At 54.5% G+C, this 15,305-nt stretch overlaps 1 protein-coding gene and 1 long non-coding RNA gene across 2 annotated transcripts in view; one reads left to right on the top strand and one right to left on the bottom strand.

Annotated features, from left to right (window-relative positions):
- The window catches only part of LOC116955899 (beta-1,4-galactosyltransferase 4-like), a 61,863-nt gene extending 57,298 nt beyond the window's left edge, over positions 1-4,565 (top strand). The window contains exon 7 of the mRNA XM_076053758.1: positions 1,841-4,565. Coding sequence (XP_075909873.1) covers positions 1,841-1,976 — 136 coding nt within the window. The 3' untranslated portion in view covers positions 1,977-4,565. The remainder of the gene's footprint in view (positions 1-1,840) is intronic.
- Positions 4,566-5,355: 790 nt separating this feature from the next.
- The window catches only part of LOC142906287 (uncharacterized), an 85,748-nt gene continuing 75,798 nt past the window's right edge, over positions 5,356-15,305 (bottom strand). The window contains exon 2 of the long non-coding RNA XR_012930116.1: positions 5,356-10,113. This is a non-coding gene — a long non-coding RNA (uncharacterized LOC142906287). The remainder of the gene's footprint in view (positions 10,114-15,305) is intronic.

Below are 15,305 nucleotides of genomic sequence, written 5' to 3'. Positions count from 1 at the left end.
CTGTTTGCTTGCGGCTTGCATGGCGCACCCACGGTGGTTTACACAGCGTCTGGTGCAGGCAGCACGCACGGCCACTCACCCGCTCACCAACCCACTCACTCACCCGCCTACTCAATCACCCACTCACTCACCCACTCACTCACCCACTCACCAACCCACTCACACACTCGCTCACCCAGCCGCGCACTCGCCCACTCACCCGCTCGCCCGCTCATCCACCCACTCACCCGCCTACTCAATCACCCACTCACTCCCCCACTCACTCACCCACTCACCCACCCACCCACTCACCCGCCTACTCAATCACCCACTCACTCACCCACTCACTCACCCGCTCACCAACCCACTCACACACTCGCTCACCCAGCCGCGCACTCGCCCACTCACCCGCTCGCCCGCTCATCCACCCACTCACCCGCCTACTCAATCACCCACTCACTCACCCACTCACTCACCCACCCACCCACTCACCCGCCTACTCAATCACCCACTCACTCACCCACTCACTCACCCGCTCACCAACCCACTCACACACTCGCTCACCCAGCCGCGCACTCGCCCACTCACCCGCTCGCCCGCTCATCCACCCACTCACCCGCCTACTTAATCACCCACTCACTCACCCACTCACTCACCCACCCACCCACTCACCCGCCTACTCAATCACACACTCACTCACCCACTCACTCACCCGCTCACCAACCCACTCACACACTCGCTCACCCAGCCGTGCACTCGCCCACTCACCCGCTCGCCCGCTCAACCACCCACTCACCCGCCTACTCAATCACCCACTCACTTACCCACTCACTCACCCACTCACCCACCCACCCACTCACTCGCCTACTCACCCACCCACTCACACACTCACTCACCCACCCACTCACCCACTCACTCAACTGCTCACTCACCTACTCACCCACTCAACCACTCACCCACTCACTAACTCACCCACTACCCACCCACTCACTCACCTACTCACCCACCCACCCACTCACCCACCCACCCACTCACCCACCCACTCACCCACCCACCCACTCACCCACCCACTCACTCAACTACTCACTCACTCACCCACTCACTCAACTACTCACTCACTCACCCACCCACCCACTCACCCACCCACTCACCCACCCACTCACCCACCCACCCACTCACCCACCCACCCACTCACTCAACTACTCACTCACCCACTCACTCAACTACTCACTCACTCACCCACCCACTCACCCACTCACCCACCCACTCACCCACCCACTCACCCACCCACTCACCCACCCACCCACCCGGTAACCCGCACGCCCCACGACCCCAGCAGGGTGGTGAACCCCGCACTCCCTGCCCCGGGGCAAAAGGGCGCGATGAGAATTCCTCAGAGTCAGCGCGTTGTGCTAGTGTCCACGTGTGTGTGTTCACGTGTGTGTGTGTGTGTTCACGTGTGTGTGTGTGTTCACGTGTGTGTGTCCACGTGTGTGTGTTTGTGTTCACGTGTGTGTGTGTCCACGTGTGTGTGTGTCCACGTGTGTGTGTGTGTCCACGTGTGTGTGTGTGTGTTTCCACGTGTGTGTGTGTTCACGTGTGTGTGTGTCCACGTGTGTGTGTGTGTGTCCACGTGTGTGTGTGTCCACGTGTGTGTGTATGTCCACGTGTGTGTGTGTCCACGTGTGTGTGTGTCCACGTGTGTGTGTCCACGTGTGTGTGTGTGTCCACGTGTGTGTGTGTCCACGTGTCCACGTGTGCGTCCCCGTCTCCACGATTCCCGGTGTCTCTGTCCCTCTCCCCTCGCCTCGTGCTCACCACATCTCTCCCCCGCCCCGCCTACCTACCCCGGGTTGTCCAGGATGAAGCTGCTTCGTGACTCGGCTCGCCTGCTGCCCCTCGACGGCCTCAACTCGTGCTCGTACACCCTGTTGCACAAGTCGCACGAGGAGCTCTACACCAACATCACCGTCGACATCGGCACGCCAGACTCGTAGCGCCCTCCCCGCCGCCCGTGGACCACGGCAGGGGTCCGGTGGTGGACATTTGTTTGGGTGTGGTGGTGGTGGTGCTGGTGGTGGTGGTGGTGCTCGCTGCCTGGCCCTGCCGGTGGACGCCAGGGATCGAGTGGTGGACATTTGTTTGGGTGTGGTGGTGGTGGTGGTGGTGCTGGTGGTGCTGGTGGTGGTGGTGGTGGACGCTGCCTGGGTCCGCCGATGGACGACGACAGGGATCCGGTGGTGGACATTTGTCTGGGTGTGGTGGTGGTGGTGGTGGTGGACGTTGCCTGGCCCTTCCGGTGGACGACGCCAGGGATCCGGTGGTGGACATTTGTCTGGGTGTGGTGGTGGACGCTGCCTGGGTCTCGTGGTGAACAATGCCGCGGCTCCACTGGTGGACAATGCCAGGGACCCGGTGGACAATTTCTGGGCCTGGTGGTGGACAATTTCTGGGCCTGGTGGTGGACGTTGCCTGGATCTGGTGGTGGACAACGCTGCAGGTCCGGTGGTGGACACTGCTGCTGCTGCTGCTGCTGGGTCCGATGGAAACCGCCGGGGTCTGGTGGACTTGAGGGTCTGGTGGAGCACGCGGGTCCTGGTGGACTTCATGAGAGTCTGGAGGACTACACAATTTGGACGGCACCGGGGAAGGGTCTGGTGGACTTCAGGGTCTTGGTGAAGCCCAAAGTGTGGGGGGTTTGGTGGACACGACGGGATGGTGGACATCACTTGGTGGACATCACTTGGTGGACACCAGGAGAATGAGGACCCCCCCCCACCTCTGCTACCTTAGCTGTCTTCACAGCTCTGCCCCAGGTGCCTGTGTCGCTTCAGACGCGACAACTCAGGGTAGGAGTTTGGCTTTAGTTAGTGAACGACATTCAACGAATGAGTGAATGGCATTAGATGAATGAATGATATTCGATGAATGAGCCAGCGGCATTGAATGAATGAGCGAACGACATTGAATGAATGAGCGAACGACATTCGATGAATGAGTCAACGACATTCGATGAATGAGCAAACGACATTCGATGAATGAGCGAATGACATTCGATGAATGAGCGAACGACATTGAATGAATGAGCAAACGACATTCGAATGAGTCAACGACATTGAATGAATGAATGAGCAAACGACATTCGATAAATGAGCGAACGACATTCGATAAATGAGCGAACGACATTCGATGAATGAGCGAACGACATTGAATGAATGAGTGAACGACATTCGATGAATGAGTGAACGACATTCGATGAATGAGTGAACGACATTCGATGAATGAGCGAATGACATTCGATGAATGAGCGAACGACATTGAATGAATGAGCGAACGACATTCGATGAATGAGCGAACGACATTGAATGAATGAGTGAATGACATTCGATGAATGAGCGAACGACATTGAATGAGTGAATGACATTCGATGAATGAGTCAACGACATTGAATGAATGAGCGAACGACATCCGATGAATGAGTCAACGACATTGAATGAATGAGCGAACGACATTGAATGAATGAGCGAACGACATTGAATGAATGAGCGAACGACATTCGATGAATGAGCGAACGACATTGAATGAATGAGCGAACGACATTCGATGAATGAGCGAACGACATTCAATGAATGAGCAAACGACATTGAATGAGTGAATTACATTCGATGAATGAGTCAACGACATTGAATGAATGAGCGAACGACATTCGATGAATGAGCGAACGACATTGAATGAATGAGTGAATGACATTCGATGAATGAGCGAACGACATTGAATGAATGAGCGAACGACATTCGATGAATGAGCGAGCGACATTCAATGAATGAGCGAACGACATTCGATGAATGAGCGAACGACATTGAATGAATGAGTGAATGACATTCGATGAATGAGCGAACGACATTGAATGAATGAGTGAACGACATTCGATGAATGAGCGAATGACATTCGATGGATGAGCGAACGACATTGAATGAGTGAATGACATTCGATGAATGAGTCAACGACATTTGATGAATGAACGAACGACATTGAATGAGTGAATGACATTCGATGAATGAGTCAACGACATTCGATGAATGAGCGAACATTGAATGAATGAGCGAACGACATCCGATGAATGAGTCAACGACATTGAATGAATGAGCGAACGACATCCGATGAATGAGTCAACGACATTGAATGAATGAGCGAACGACATTGAATGAATGAGCGAACGACATTCGATGAATGAGCGAGCGAACGTGAGGGGCGAGTGTGGTATGTTGGTGGTTGTCAGTTTACGAAAAGCAAAATGTCCGTTGTATTTTATTTTGAGTATTTTCCCCAACGTCGCAAAGTCAGTCCCTGGGACAGGGTTGTCTTCTTAATTTCTCGTCTCGTCACGACTGCAGGCGATCGTGGAATTGATTAGACGAGCTAGTCGTGAGTTGTTGGTTAGTTACCAGCCGGTCAAGAGCTTGGGGTGTATAATGGGGTGTATTTTGGGGTGTATATTGGGGTGTGTATTGGGGTGTGTATTGGAGTGTGTATTGGGGAGTATATTGGGGTGTATATTGGGGGAGTGTATATTGGGGTGTATATTGGAGTGTGTACTGGGGGGTGTGTATATTGGGGTGTATATTGGGGGTGTGTATATTGGGGTGTATATTGGGGGGGGGGGTGTATTGGGTGTGTGTATGGGGGTGGTGTATTGGGGTATGTATTGGGTGGTGTATGTTGGGGTGTATATTGGGGTGTGTGTATTGGGGTGTGTATGTTGGGGTATGTGTATGTTGGGGTGTGTATATGGGGGGGTGTATATTGGGTGGTGTATGGGGGGTGTGTATATTGGGGGGTGTTTTGGGGTGTGTGTATTGGGTGGTGTGTGTTGGGGTGTGTGTTGGGGTGTATGTTGGGGTGTGTGTATTGGGGTGTGTGTATGTTGGGGTGTGGTGTGTGTATGTTGGTATTTGTATATTGGGGTGTGTGTATGTTGGGGTGTGTGTATTGGGGTGTGTGTGTATATTGGGGTGTGTATTGGGGTGTGTGTATATATTGGGGTGTGTGTATATTGGGGTGTGTGTATTGGGTGGTGTATGTTGGGGTGTGTGTATTGGGTGGTGCATGTTGGGGTGTGTGTATTGGGTGGTGTATGTTGGGGTGTGTGTCTTGGGGTGTGTGTATATTGGAGTGTGTATTAGGGTGTGTGTATGTTGGGGTATGTGTATTAGGTGGTGTGTACGTTGGGGTGTGGTGTGATGTGGTGGGGTGTGTATGTTGGGGTGTGTGTGTGTTGGGTGCGTGTATGTTGGGGTGCGTGTGTGTTGGGGTGCGTGTGTTGGGGTGTGTGTGTGTTGGGGTGTTTGTGTGTTTGTATCGGAAACGAAACCGCGGTGGGATTGGGAAACAACTTTTATTGACGTCGATAAAAAGGCAAAATAAATATAAAGTTCACCTGTGTACTCCCCCTCCTCCCCCCTCATCTCCCATTGCTTCCTCCCCTCTCCCAGAGTACACACACACACACAAGTCCTGTCTATAGCCAGAGTACACACACACACACAAATCCTGTCTATAGCCCAGAGTACACACACACACAAATCCTGTCTATAGCCCAGAGTACACACACACACACACACAAGTCCTGTCTATAGCCCAGAGTACACACACACACACAAGTCCTGTCTATAGCCCAGAGTACACACACACACACACAAGTCCTGTCTATGGCCCAGAGTACACACACAAGTCCTGTCTATAGCCCAGAGTACACACACACACACAAGTCCTGTCTATAGCCCAGAGTACACACACACACAAGTCCTGTCTATAGCCCAGAGTACACACACACACACACACAAGTCCTGTCTATAGCCCAGAGTACACACACACACACACGTCCTGCCTATAGCCCAGAGTACACACACACACACACGTCCTGCCTATAGCCCAGAGTACACACACACACACACAAGTCCTGTCTATAGCCCAGAGTACACACAAGTCCTGTCTGCAGCCCAGAGTACACACACACACACAAATCCTGTCTATAGCCCAGAGTACACACACACAAGTCCTGTCTATAGCCCAGAGTACACACACACACACAAGTCCTGTCTATAGCCAGAGTACACACACACAAGTCCTGTCTATAGCCCAGAGTACACACACACACACAAGTCCTGTCTATGGCCCAGAGTACACACACACGTCATGTCGAGATAAACCAACCGAACGTTGTGCAACGTTGCCACCACCATCACCACCCCCACCACTACCACCAGCACCACCACCACCACCCCCACAATCATCACCACCACCACCACCACCCTCACCGCACCACCAACACCGATGTCTGTAAACCGTGGATTAAGGGACACCGGCTGCCTCGACAGCCCAGCCACCCCAATAACTTCGCACGGGGTTAACCCCCCACCACGATTCTCAGGAAGCCACTGCCGCTATTATAATCGTTTCTAGATTGACGAACTCGCTCCTTTAGGACTGCTTCGTTGCCTTTTCCTTACACCCCCACCCGCCTCCAGCGCACGGTTGGCCACGTACGGTGCGAAAGAAGTTCAACATATAAATTAGACACACACGGAGTGACTCGCCAACTCAGTCCGCTCGCCACTCGCATCGTGTCCCCTGTTCGGACCGAACTGGGCACACGGCAAGGGGCTAGTTCGTGTCGCTACACGTTCGTAAGTCGAGTGGTCGTAAGTTGAGGAGACGCCCGTACACACACCGTTGATTCTACCGCTACTGGCCGCACAGGAGCGATGGGAACCACGATTGTTGACTACGACGCGTCTGGCGGTATACCCATGGCAATGTACGCGCTGAACCTTCTTTCGCACCGTACGGAGCTAGCCGTGCTGATCGGAGGGTGGGTGGCTATGTGAGTGACTATGTGAGTGGGTGAGTGACTATGTGAGTGGGTGAGTGACTGTGTGAGTGGGTGACTCTGTGAGTGGGTGAGTGACTGTGTGAGTGGGTGAGTGACTGTGTGAGTGTGTGACTCTGTGAGTGGGTGAGTGACTATGTGAGTGGGTGACTCTGTGAGTGGGTGAGTGACTGTGAGTGACTATGTGGGTGAGTGACTGAGTGCGTGAGTGACTGAGTGGGTAACTGTGTGAGTGAGTGGGTGAGTGACTGAGTGGGTGAGTGACTGTGTGAGTGGGTGAGTGACTGTGTGAGTGGGTGAGTGACTGTGTGAGTGGGTGAGTGACTGAGTGACTGTGTGAGTGGGTGAGTGTGTGAGTGGGTGAGTGACTATGTGAGTCTGTGTGTGTGTGTATGTACGTTAAACTTCTTTCGCACCGTACGTAGCCAACCGCGCTAATTGGAGGTGGCGGTGGATAGACACCAAACTAAACACAACGCAGTTCTAAAGAAACGAGTTGGTCAATCTCGATGATGACGATTTTCAAGGGCATCATCGCTCCCAGTGACTTCCTAATATCGGAAGATGAAGAGAGCTTTCCAGACGGCCGCAGGAGCAGCTCGTACTGAAGGCGCCGCGCGCGACGATGACCGCGTGAGAGTTGTGGGGGGTGTAAGTGAACCTGTGGGTGAGTGAACGGGTGGGTGTGTAAGTGAATGGGTGGGTGAGTGAACGGGTGGGTGAGTGAACGGGTGGTTGTGTAAGTGAACGGGTGGGTGGGTTATCTGGCTGAGAGTGTGGGTCATCCGTGTGTGCGAGTGTCTGGGTGTGTGGGTGAGTGTGTGTGGGTGGATGTGTGTGTGTGGGTGAGTGTGTGGATGAGAGTGTGGGTGTGTGGGTGAGAGTGAGTGTGTGGGTGAGTGTGTGGGTGAGCATGTGGGTGAGTGTGTGGGTGTATGCGTGTATGAGTGTGTGGATGTGTGGGTGAGTGTGTGGGTGAGCGAGTGGGTGAGCGTGTGGGTGAGCGTGTGTGGATGAGCGTGTGGGTGAGCATGTGGGTGAGCGTGTGGGTGAGTGTGTGGGTGAGCGAGTGGGTGAGCGCGTGGGTGGCGCGGTGGTCAAAACAAACGCACGACGGCTGCCTTTACCTCCCTCACCCTCACCAAGCGATGATGTTTACACACTCACCCCCAGCAGGTAACTCACTTAAGGACCGAGTCGGCCTAGGGGGAGGCCAAGCCACTCACGTCGGCCGTGAGCGGGAGTCGAACTCGGGCCGCCGGGTTCCAGGCCACACGTCGCTTCCAAATGCCGTGACACACAACCTGCCACCCCCCACCCTGCACCTCATGTGAAGGGGTGCTCCTAATTTTAGTCCAAGTCGACCTAGGGTCAAAGAATAAGGACGGAGAGACTGGTTCAGGACTCCAACCCAGGGGGGCTGCGTAAGCCAGCCAGCACCACCACGCCAGACCGCCTTTGTCTCCCCCGGTGGCGATGTTTACCACACACCGCGCCAGGTACTCCGCTTGAGGCTGAGTCGACCTAGGGGAGGCCCGGGATAATCTCCACCGGTGCTGGCCGTGAGCGGGAATCGAACCCGGGTCGCCGGCTTCGTGGCGCAGCGTGGCGCTAACCGCTGCACCACCGCTCCCCACGCACGCGCACACACGCACACACACGCGCGCACACACACGCTGCAACACCCACACCGCACCAGGTACTCATTTAAGGCCGAGTTAACCTACGGGGAAACAACCCCCCCCCCCCCCCAACGCGGGGGTCAGATCGCCGTCGGCGGCCCAACAACACCGCCGCCAACCACGACTACGAAGGTACTCGTTTAAGGCTGAGTCGACCCAGGGGAGGCTCCGGAACTGGGTCCAGCCGTGGCTGACAAAACCAAAGTGTGGTCACGTCGCACATGTCACCACCACTACCACTACCACCACTGTGTGTGTCACCAGCACCACCACTGTGTGTGTCACCACCACTACCACTGTGTGTCACCACCACCACTACCACCACTGTGTGTGTGTTACCACCACTGTGTGTGTCACCAACACCACTACCACCACTGTGTGCGTCTCCACCACCACTGTGTGTGTCACCAGCACCACCACTGTGTGTGTCACCACCACTACCACTGTGTGTGTCACCACCACTACCACTGTGTGTCACCACCACCACTACCACCACTGTGTGTGTCACCACCACTGTGTGTGTCACCACCACTGTGTGTCACCACCACTACCACTGTGTGTGTCACCACCACTGTGTGTCACCACCACTACCACTGTGTGTGTCACCACCACCACCACTGTGTGTGTCACCACCACCACTACCACTGTGTGTGTCACCACCACCACTGTGTCACCACCACTGTGTCACCACCACTGTGTGTGTCACCACCACCACCACTGTGTGTCACCACCACTACCACTGTGTGTCACCACCACCACTGTGTCACCACCACTGTGTCACCACCACTGTGTGTGTCACCACCACCACTGTGTGTGTCACCACCACCACTGTGTGTGTCACCACCACTGTGTGTGTCACCACCACTGTGTGTGTCACCACCACCACTACCACCACTGTGTCACCACCACTACCACCACTGTGTGTCACCACCACTGTATGTGTCACCACCACTGTATGTGTCACCACCACCACCACTGTATGTGTCACCACCACTGTGTGTCACCACCACCACTGTGTGTGTCACCACTCCCACACACACACACAGCCACACACACAAAGATCGCCACCACCACCACCACCGTATATCCCAGAGACTATTGGGGGCAAGTGCTGTTAGCGAGCAGCACCTACGGAGGCCGGCACCGTGGCACGCGAGTGGAGGTGGATGGCCAGCACCACCACGCCCGGCCGCCTTTGTCTTCCCACGGTGGCGATTTTTTTTTGTTTTGTTTACGACACACAGCAACCAGGTACTCATTTGAGGTCGAGTCGATCTAGGGAAGGCCCAGGGGACCGGTTGCGATAACTACTCCACCGGTGGCCGGTGAGCGGGAATCAAACTGGGGTCGTCGGTGGGTTTCGCAGCACGCTAACCGCTGCACCACCACTCCTCCCCCTCCCCCTACATACACAACACGCACAAGCCACTGACACAGAGAGGCACAGACACACACACACAGGCACAAAGACAAAGCTCCCACCCACCCCCGTATAGCCTACACACTTGCCCTGACACACACACACGCACACGACTTCGCTATAATCCAGTGAGGGTTCTGAACCTTTTACTTAACACAAAAAAGGATAATGTTATTCATAAATACATCGGGGATTTGATTAAACAAAGTTGCTGTACTTGTCTGCCCCCCCTTGCTTTCATTTGTGTTTTCGATTATTGACCTTCGAATGAAAAACATCTGTCCGCGTCTCTCGCAAGCAACCCCATAAAAGGGCATCTGACACCTCCAGAAAGGACATCTGGCACCCCCATAAAGGACATCTGACACCCCCATAAAAGGACATCTGGCACCCCCATAAAAGGACATCTGGCACCCCCATAAAAGGACATCTGGCACCCCCATAAAAGGGCATCTGACACACCCATAAAGGACATCTGGCACCCCCATAAAGGACATCTGGCACCCCCATAAAAGGGCATGACACCCCCATAAAGGACATCTGGCACCCCCATAAAGGACATCTGGCACCCCCATAAAAGGGCATGACACCCCCAGAAAGGCATCTGACACCCCCATAAAGGGCATCTGGCACCCCCATAAAGGCATCTGACACCCCCAGAAAGGCATCTGGCACCCCCATAAAGGGCATCTGACACCCCCATAAAGGGCATCTGACACCCCCATAAAGGACATCTGACACCCCCATAAAGGACATCTGACACCCCCATAAAAGGGCATCTGACACCCCCATAAAAGGACATCTGACACCCCCATAAAGGACATCTGACACCCCCATAAAAGGACATCTGACACCCCCATAAAGGGCATCTGACACCCCCAGAAAAGGGCATCTGACACCCCCAGAAAAGGACATCTGACACCCCCATAAAAGGGCATCTGACACCCCCATAAAGGGCATCTGACACCCCCAGAAAGGGCATCTGACACCCCCATAAAAGGGCATGTGACACCCCCATAAAAGGGCATCTGACACCCCCATAAAGGACATCTGACACCCCCATAAAGGGCATCTGACACCCCCATAAAAGGGCATCTGGCACCCCCACAAAGGACATCTGACACCCCCAGAAGGTGGCGTAATGCCCCCCCAGAAGGAGGCGTGATGGACCCCCAGGTTAAGAAACTGCTTCACTAAATCGGCGGTCGACCGAATACAAAAAGGCGATTAACATCGGGCACATTTGGAACAGCATTAAAGACTCTTTTTGAGTTCACAGCCCTGCCGCGCCAGTGGTGGAAATTCCACATTCCCATGACGCTGGGGGTAAGGAGAGTGGGTGGGGAGGGGGGCCCCCCGAGTCAAAAACCGGCGTTTGACTTCCACAACAAATCGGTACTCATATTTAGCGACCCTCGGGGAAGTGATGATGATGATGGGCCTAGTGGAACAGTGGCCGCATCCGAACCCTGGATTCGAATCCAACCTCCCCCCCCACCGCCACCACTGATAAGCAGTTGCGATTCACTTTTACAAACTATATACATACACGTGTCTCTCTCTCTCTCTAGAGATATATATACAAAGACAAAGACTCCCATCCCCCCCCGTATAGCTGCAACAGGCTGTTGGAGACAGGCGCTGTTAGCGATGGCGGAGCCAGAATTTTCAGGTGTGGGGGGGGGCAGCCCCTCCAGCAATAAAAAATGAAAGAGGAGTTGTTAGTACGGAGTTAGTAAGGAGTTGTTAGTGAGTAAGGAGTTGTTAGTAAGGAGTTGTTAGTAAATAAAGAGTTGTTAGTAAGGAGTTGTTAGTAAGGAGTTGTTAGTAAGGAGTTGTTAGTAAGGAGTTGTTAGTAAGGAGTTGCTAATGAGTAAGGGGTTGTTAGTAAGGAGTTGTTAGTGAGTAAGGAGTTGTTAGTAAGGAGTTGTTAGTGAGTAAGGGGTTGTTAGTAAGTAAGGAGTTGTTAGTAAGGAGTTGTTAGTAAGGAGTTGTTAGTGAGTAAGGAGTTGTTAGTAAGGAGTTGTTAGTTAGTAAGGGGTTGTTGGTAAGTAAGGAGTTGTTAGTAAGGAGTTGTTAGTAAGTAAGGAGTTGTGAGTAAGTAAGGAGTTGTTAGTAAGAGTTGCTAGTAAGCAAGGTGTTGTTAGTAAGGAGTTGTTAGTAAGTAAGGAGTTGTTAGTAAGTGGTTGTTAGTAAGTAAGGAGTTGTTAGTAAGTAAGGAGTTGTTAGTAAGGAGTTGTTAGTAAGTAAGGTGTTGTTAGTAAGGAGTTGTTAGTAAGTAAGGAGTTGTTAGTAAGTAGTTGTTAGTAAGTAAGGAGTTGTTAGTAAGGAGTTGTAAGTGAGGAGTTGTCGATGCCTTCAGGGAAGTCGTGGACTCTGTAGACGCAACCGCGCACAATTCTGAGTCGCTTATTACCGCTTTGCCGTTACTTATTGCCAATTATGGACTCGGACTATTATCCTATCATCTCATAGAGTCCCTGGCACGTGACAATAATATGCTACACGGTCGCAAAATGCCGATTTTATTACTAATAAAACCCCAATGATCCGATCGAAATTAGGGATTTCGATTTGATCATGGGGGGGGGGGGTACGTGCCCCCCGCTCCCCCCCCCCAACTGGCTCCGCCAGTGGCTGTTAGCGAGCACCCCCCGTGAAGGCCGGGAACTTCACACGAGGGACTGGTGGGTGGGGCCAACACCACGCCCGGCCGCCTTTGTCTCCCCACGGCGGCGACGCTTCACCACCACCACACACACACACAAACACACACCGCACCGGGTACCCGCTTGAGGCCGAGTCGACCTAGGGGGAGGGCGCGCCCCACGACCGGGTTCACATAACGCTGTGTAACGCGATCCTTGTTCCTGGGTAGTAAAGTGTTATTTTCTAAATGCGTACGCCTCAAAAGTACGCACAATGGGGGCTTTGTTGTGACCAGGCGTTGACGTGAAGGAATGGCGTTTAAAAAAAATATCACTGTCCCGGTGACAAACGCGGAAGTTTGCGCGAGGGGAACAACGTCCACTTTTCCGCACGTTTGAGGCATAAACAATTAGCGAGTAACGCTTCAAGTACCCCGGAACATTTTTTTTTGGTTTCGTCACGAAGGGCCACCCCGGGGGCCGCGTGCGAGCGGCGAATCGAGCGCGGGTCGTCGGGCTCGTAGCGCAGCGAAGCCAACCGCTGCACCACCGCTCCCCCTCTCTCTCTCTCTCGATACAAGCGTGTGGTTCTCAACCCCCCGGTACCGCGGTACCGGTCCACGGCCTGTTAGGAACCGGGGCAGCAGCAGCAGCAGCAACAGCGGCAGCGGCAGGAGGAGGTGGCGAGAGCGGCGAGTCCGATCACGTGGCCTACCCGCCCCCACCATTGTTTTTATTATTCGCCACTTCCGTCCGCGCGCCTCTTTCCCGCACTGCGCACTCAGTCTCGGTCACGTGGTGCTGGTTATGAGGCCCACAAAAGCTCTAACCCCCGAGTAGCCACAATGAGTAACAAAGAAACGTCTTTAAAAAAAAAAGACCCAATGATGACCTCCCCCACCCGGGTCCGTGAATAAATTAAATTGTCTTCCACTAAAACCGATCCCTGGTGCCAAAAATGTTTGGGACTGCTGCAGTATACAGGACACACACACACACATTAGTAAATTTCACACACATATACACATTAGTATATTTCTCTCTATAAGCTTGCATCGGTGAGCAAGCATCTTACCGTGAACAAAGTGCTTTGCGGGCGAGGCCCGCCCTTAAGCTGAGTTTGAAATCGTTAATAAATAAATAAATATTCGTGCGCCGATTGGGAGAGCGGTGATCGTGTGTTTAAGAAACTTACCCCCCCCCGCCCGCCCCCCCCTACCCCCCACCCATCTCCCCTTACCCCCCACCAACCCCCCCTACCCCCCACCCACCCTCGCCACCCCCCCACCCTCGCCACCCAGGTACGACGGCGACGATGGCCCTGGTGACGTTAAACCGATTTGCTTGACCCGCGACCGCCGCGAGTGACAGGGCCAGGACTCTGGTCCGCTCGAGTCCACCCAGCGGACACGCCCAGTTCACACCAGCGGACACGCCCAGTTCACACCAGCGGACACGCCCAGTTCACACCAGCGGACACGCCCAGTTCAATAGTGGACACGCCCAGTTGACACTAGCAGACACGCCCAGTTCACACTAGCGGACACGCCCAGTTCACTAGCGGACACGCCCAGTTCACACCAGAGGACACGCCCAGTTCACACCAGAGGACACGCCCAGCTCACACTAGCAGACACGCCCAGTTCACACTAGCGGACACGCCCAGTTCACACCAGCGGACACGCACAGTTCACAATAGCGGACACGCCCAGTTCACACCAGCGGACACGCCCAGTTCACTAGCGGACACGCCCAGTTCACACTAGCAGACACGCCCAGTTCACACTAGCGGACACGCCCAGTTCACACCAGCGGACACGCCCAGTTCACTAGCGGACGAGCCCAGTTCACACCAGCGGACACGCCCAGTTCCCACCAGCGGACACGCCCAGTTCCCACCAGCGGACACGCCCAGTTCACTAGCGGACACGCCCAGTTCCCGCCAGCGGACACGCCCAGTTCCCACCAGCGGACACGCCCAGTTCACAATAGCGGACACGCCCAGTTCACTAGCGGACACGCCCAGTTCACAATAGCGGACACGCCCAGTTCCCACCAGCGGACACGCCCAGTTCGCACCAGCGGACACGCCCAGTTCAATAGTGGACACGCTCAGATCACACCAGAGGACACGCCCAGTTCACACCAGAGGACACGCCCAGTTCACGCCAGCGGACACGCCCAGTTCACACTAGCGGACACGCCCAGATCACACCAAAGGACACGCCCAGTTCACACCAGAGGACACGCCCAGTTCACGCCAGCGGACACGCCCAGTTGACACTAGCAGACACGCCCAGTTCACACTAGCGAACACGCCCAGTTCACTAGCGGACACGCCCAGTTCACACCAGCGGACACGCCCAGTTCACTAGCGGACACGCCCAGTTCACACTAGCGGACACGCCCAGTCCACACCAGGGGACACGCCCACTTCACACTAGCGGACACGCCCAGTTCACGCCAGCGGCCACGCCCAGATCACACCAGAAGACACGCCCAGTTCACACCAGCGGACACGCCCAGTTCACTAGCGGACACGCCCAGTTCACACCAGGGGACACGCCCAGTCCACACCAGCGGACACGCCCAGTTCACACCAGCGGACACGCCCAGTTCACACCAGTGGACACGCCCAGTTCATACCAGCGGACACGCCCAGTTCACGCCAGCGGACACGCCCACTT

Source organism: Petromyzon marinus, chromosome 62 (genome assembly GCF_048934315.1).
Source record: "Petromyzon marinus isolate PM22_M1 ecotype Great Lakes invasive population chromosome 62, UKy_Petmar_22M1.pri1.0, whole genome shotgun sequence".
In the NCBI taxonomy this organism is placed as follows: Eukaryota; Metazoa; Chordata; class Hyperoartia; order Petromyzontiformes; family Petromyzontidae; genus Petromyzon; species Petromyzon marinus.
Note: the sequence above shows the minus strand (reverse complement) of the source record. Positions and strands in the feature narration are given on the sequence as shown.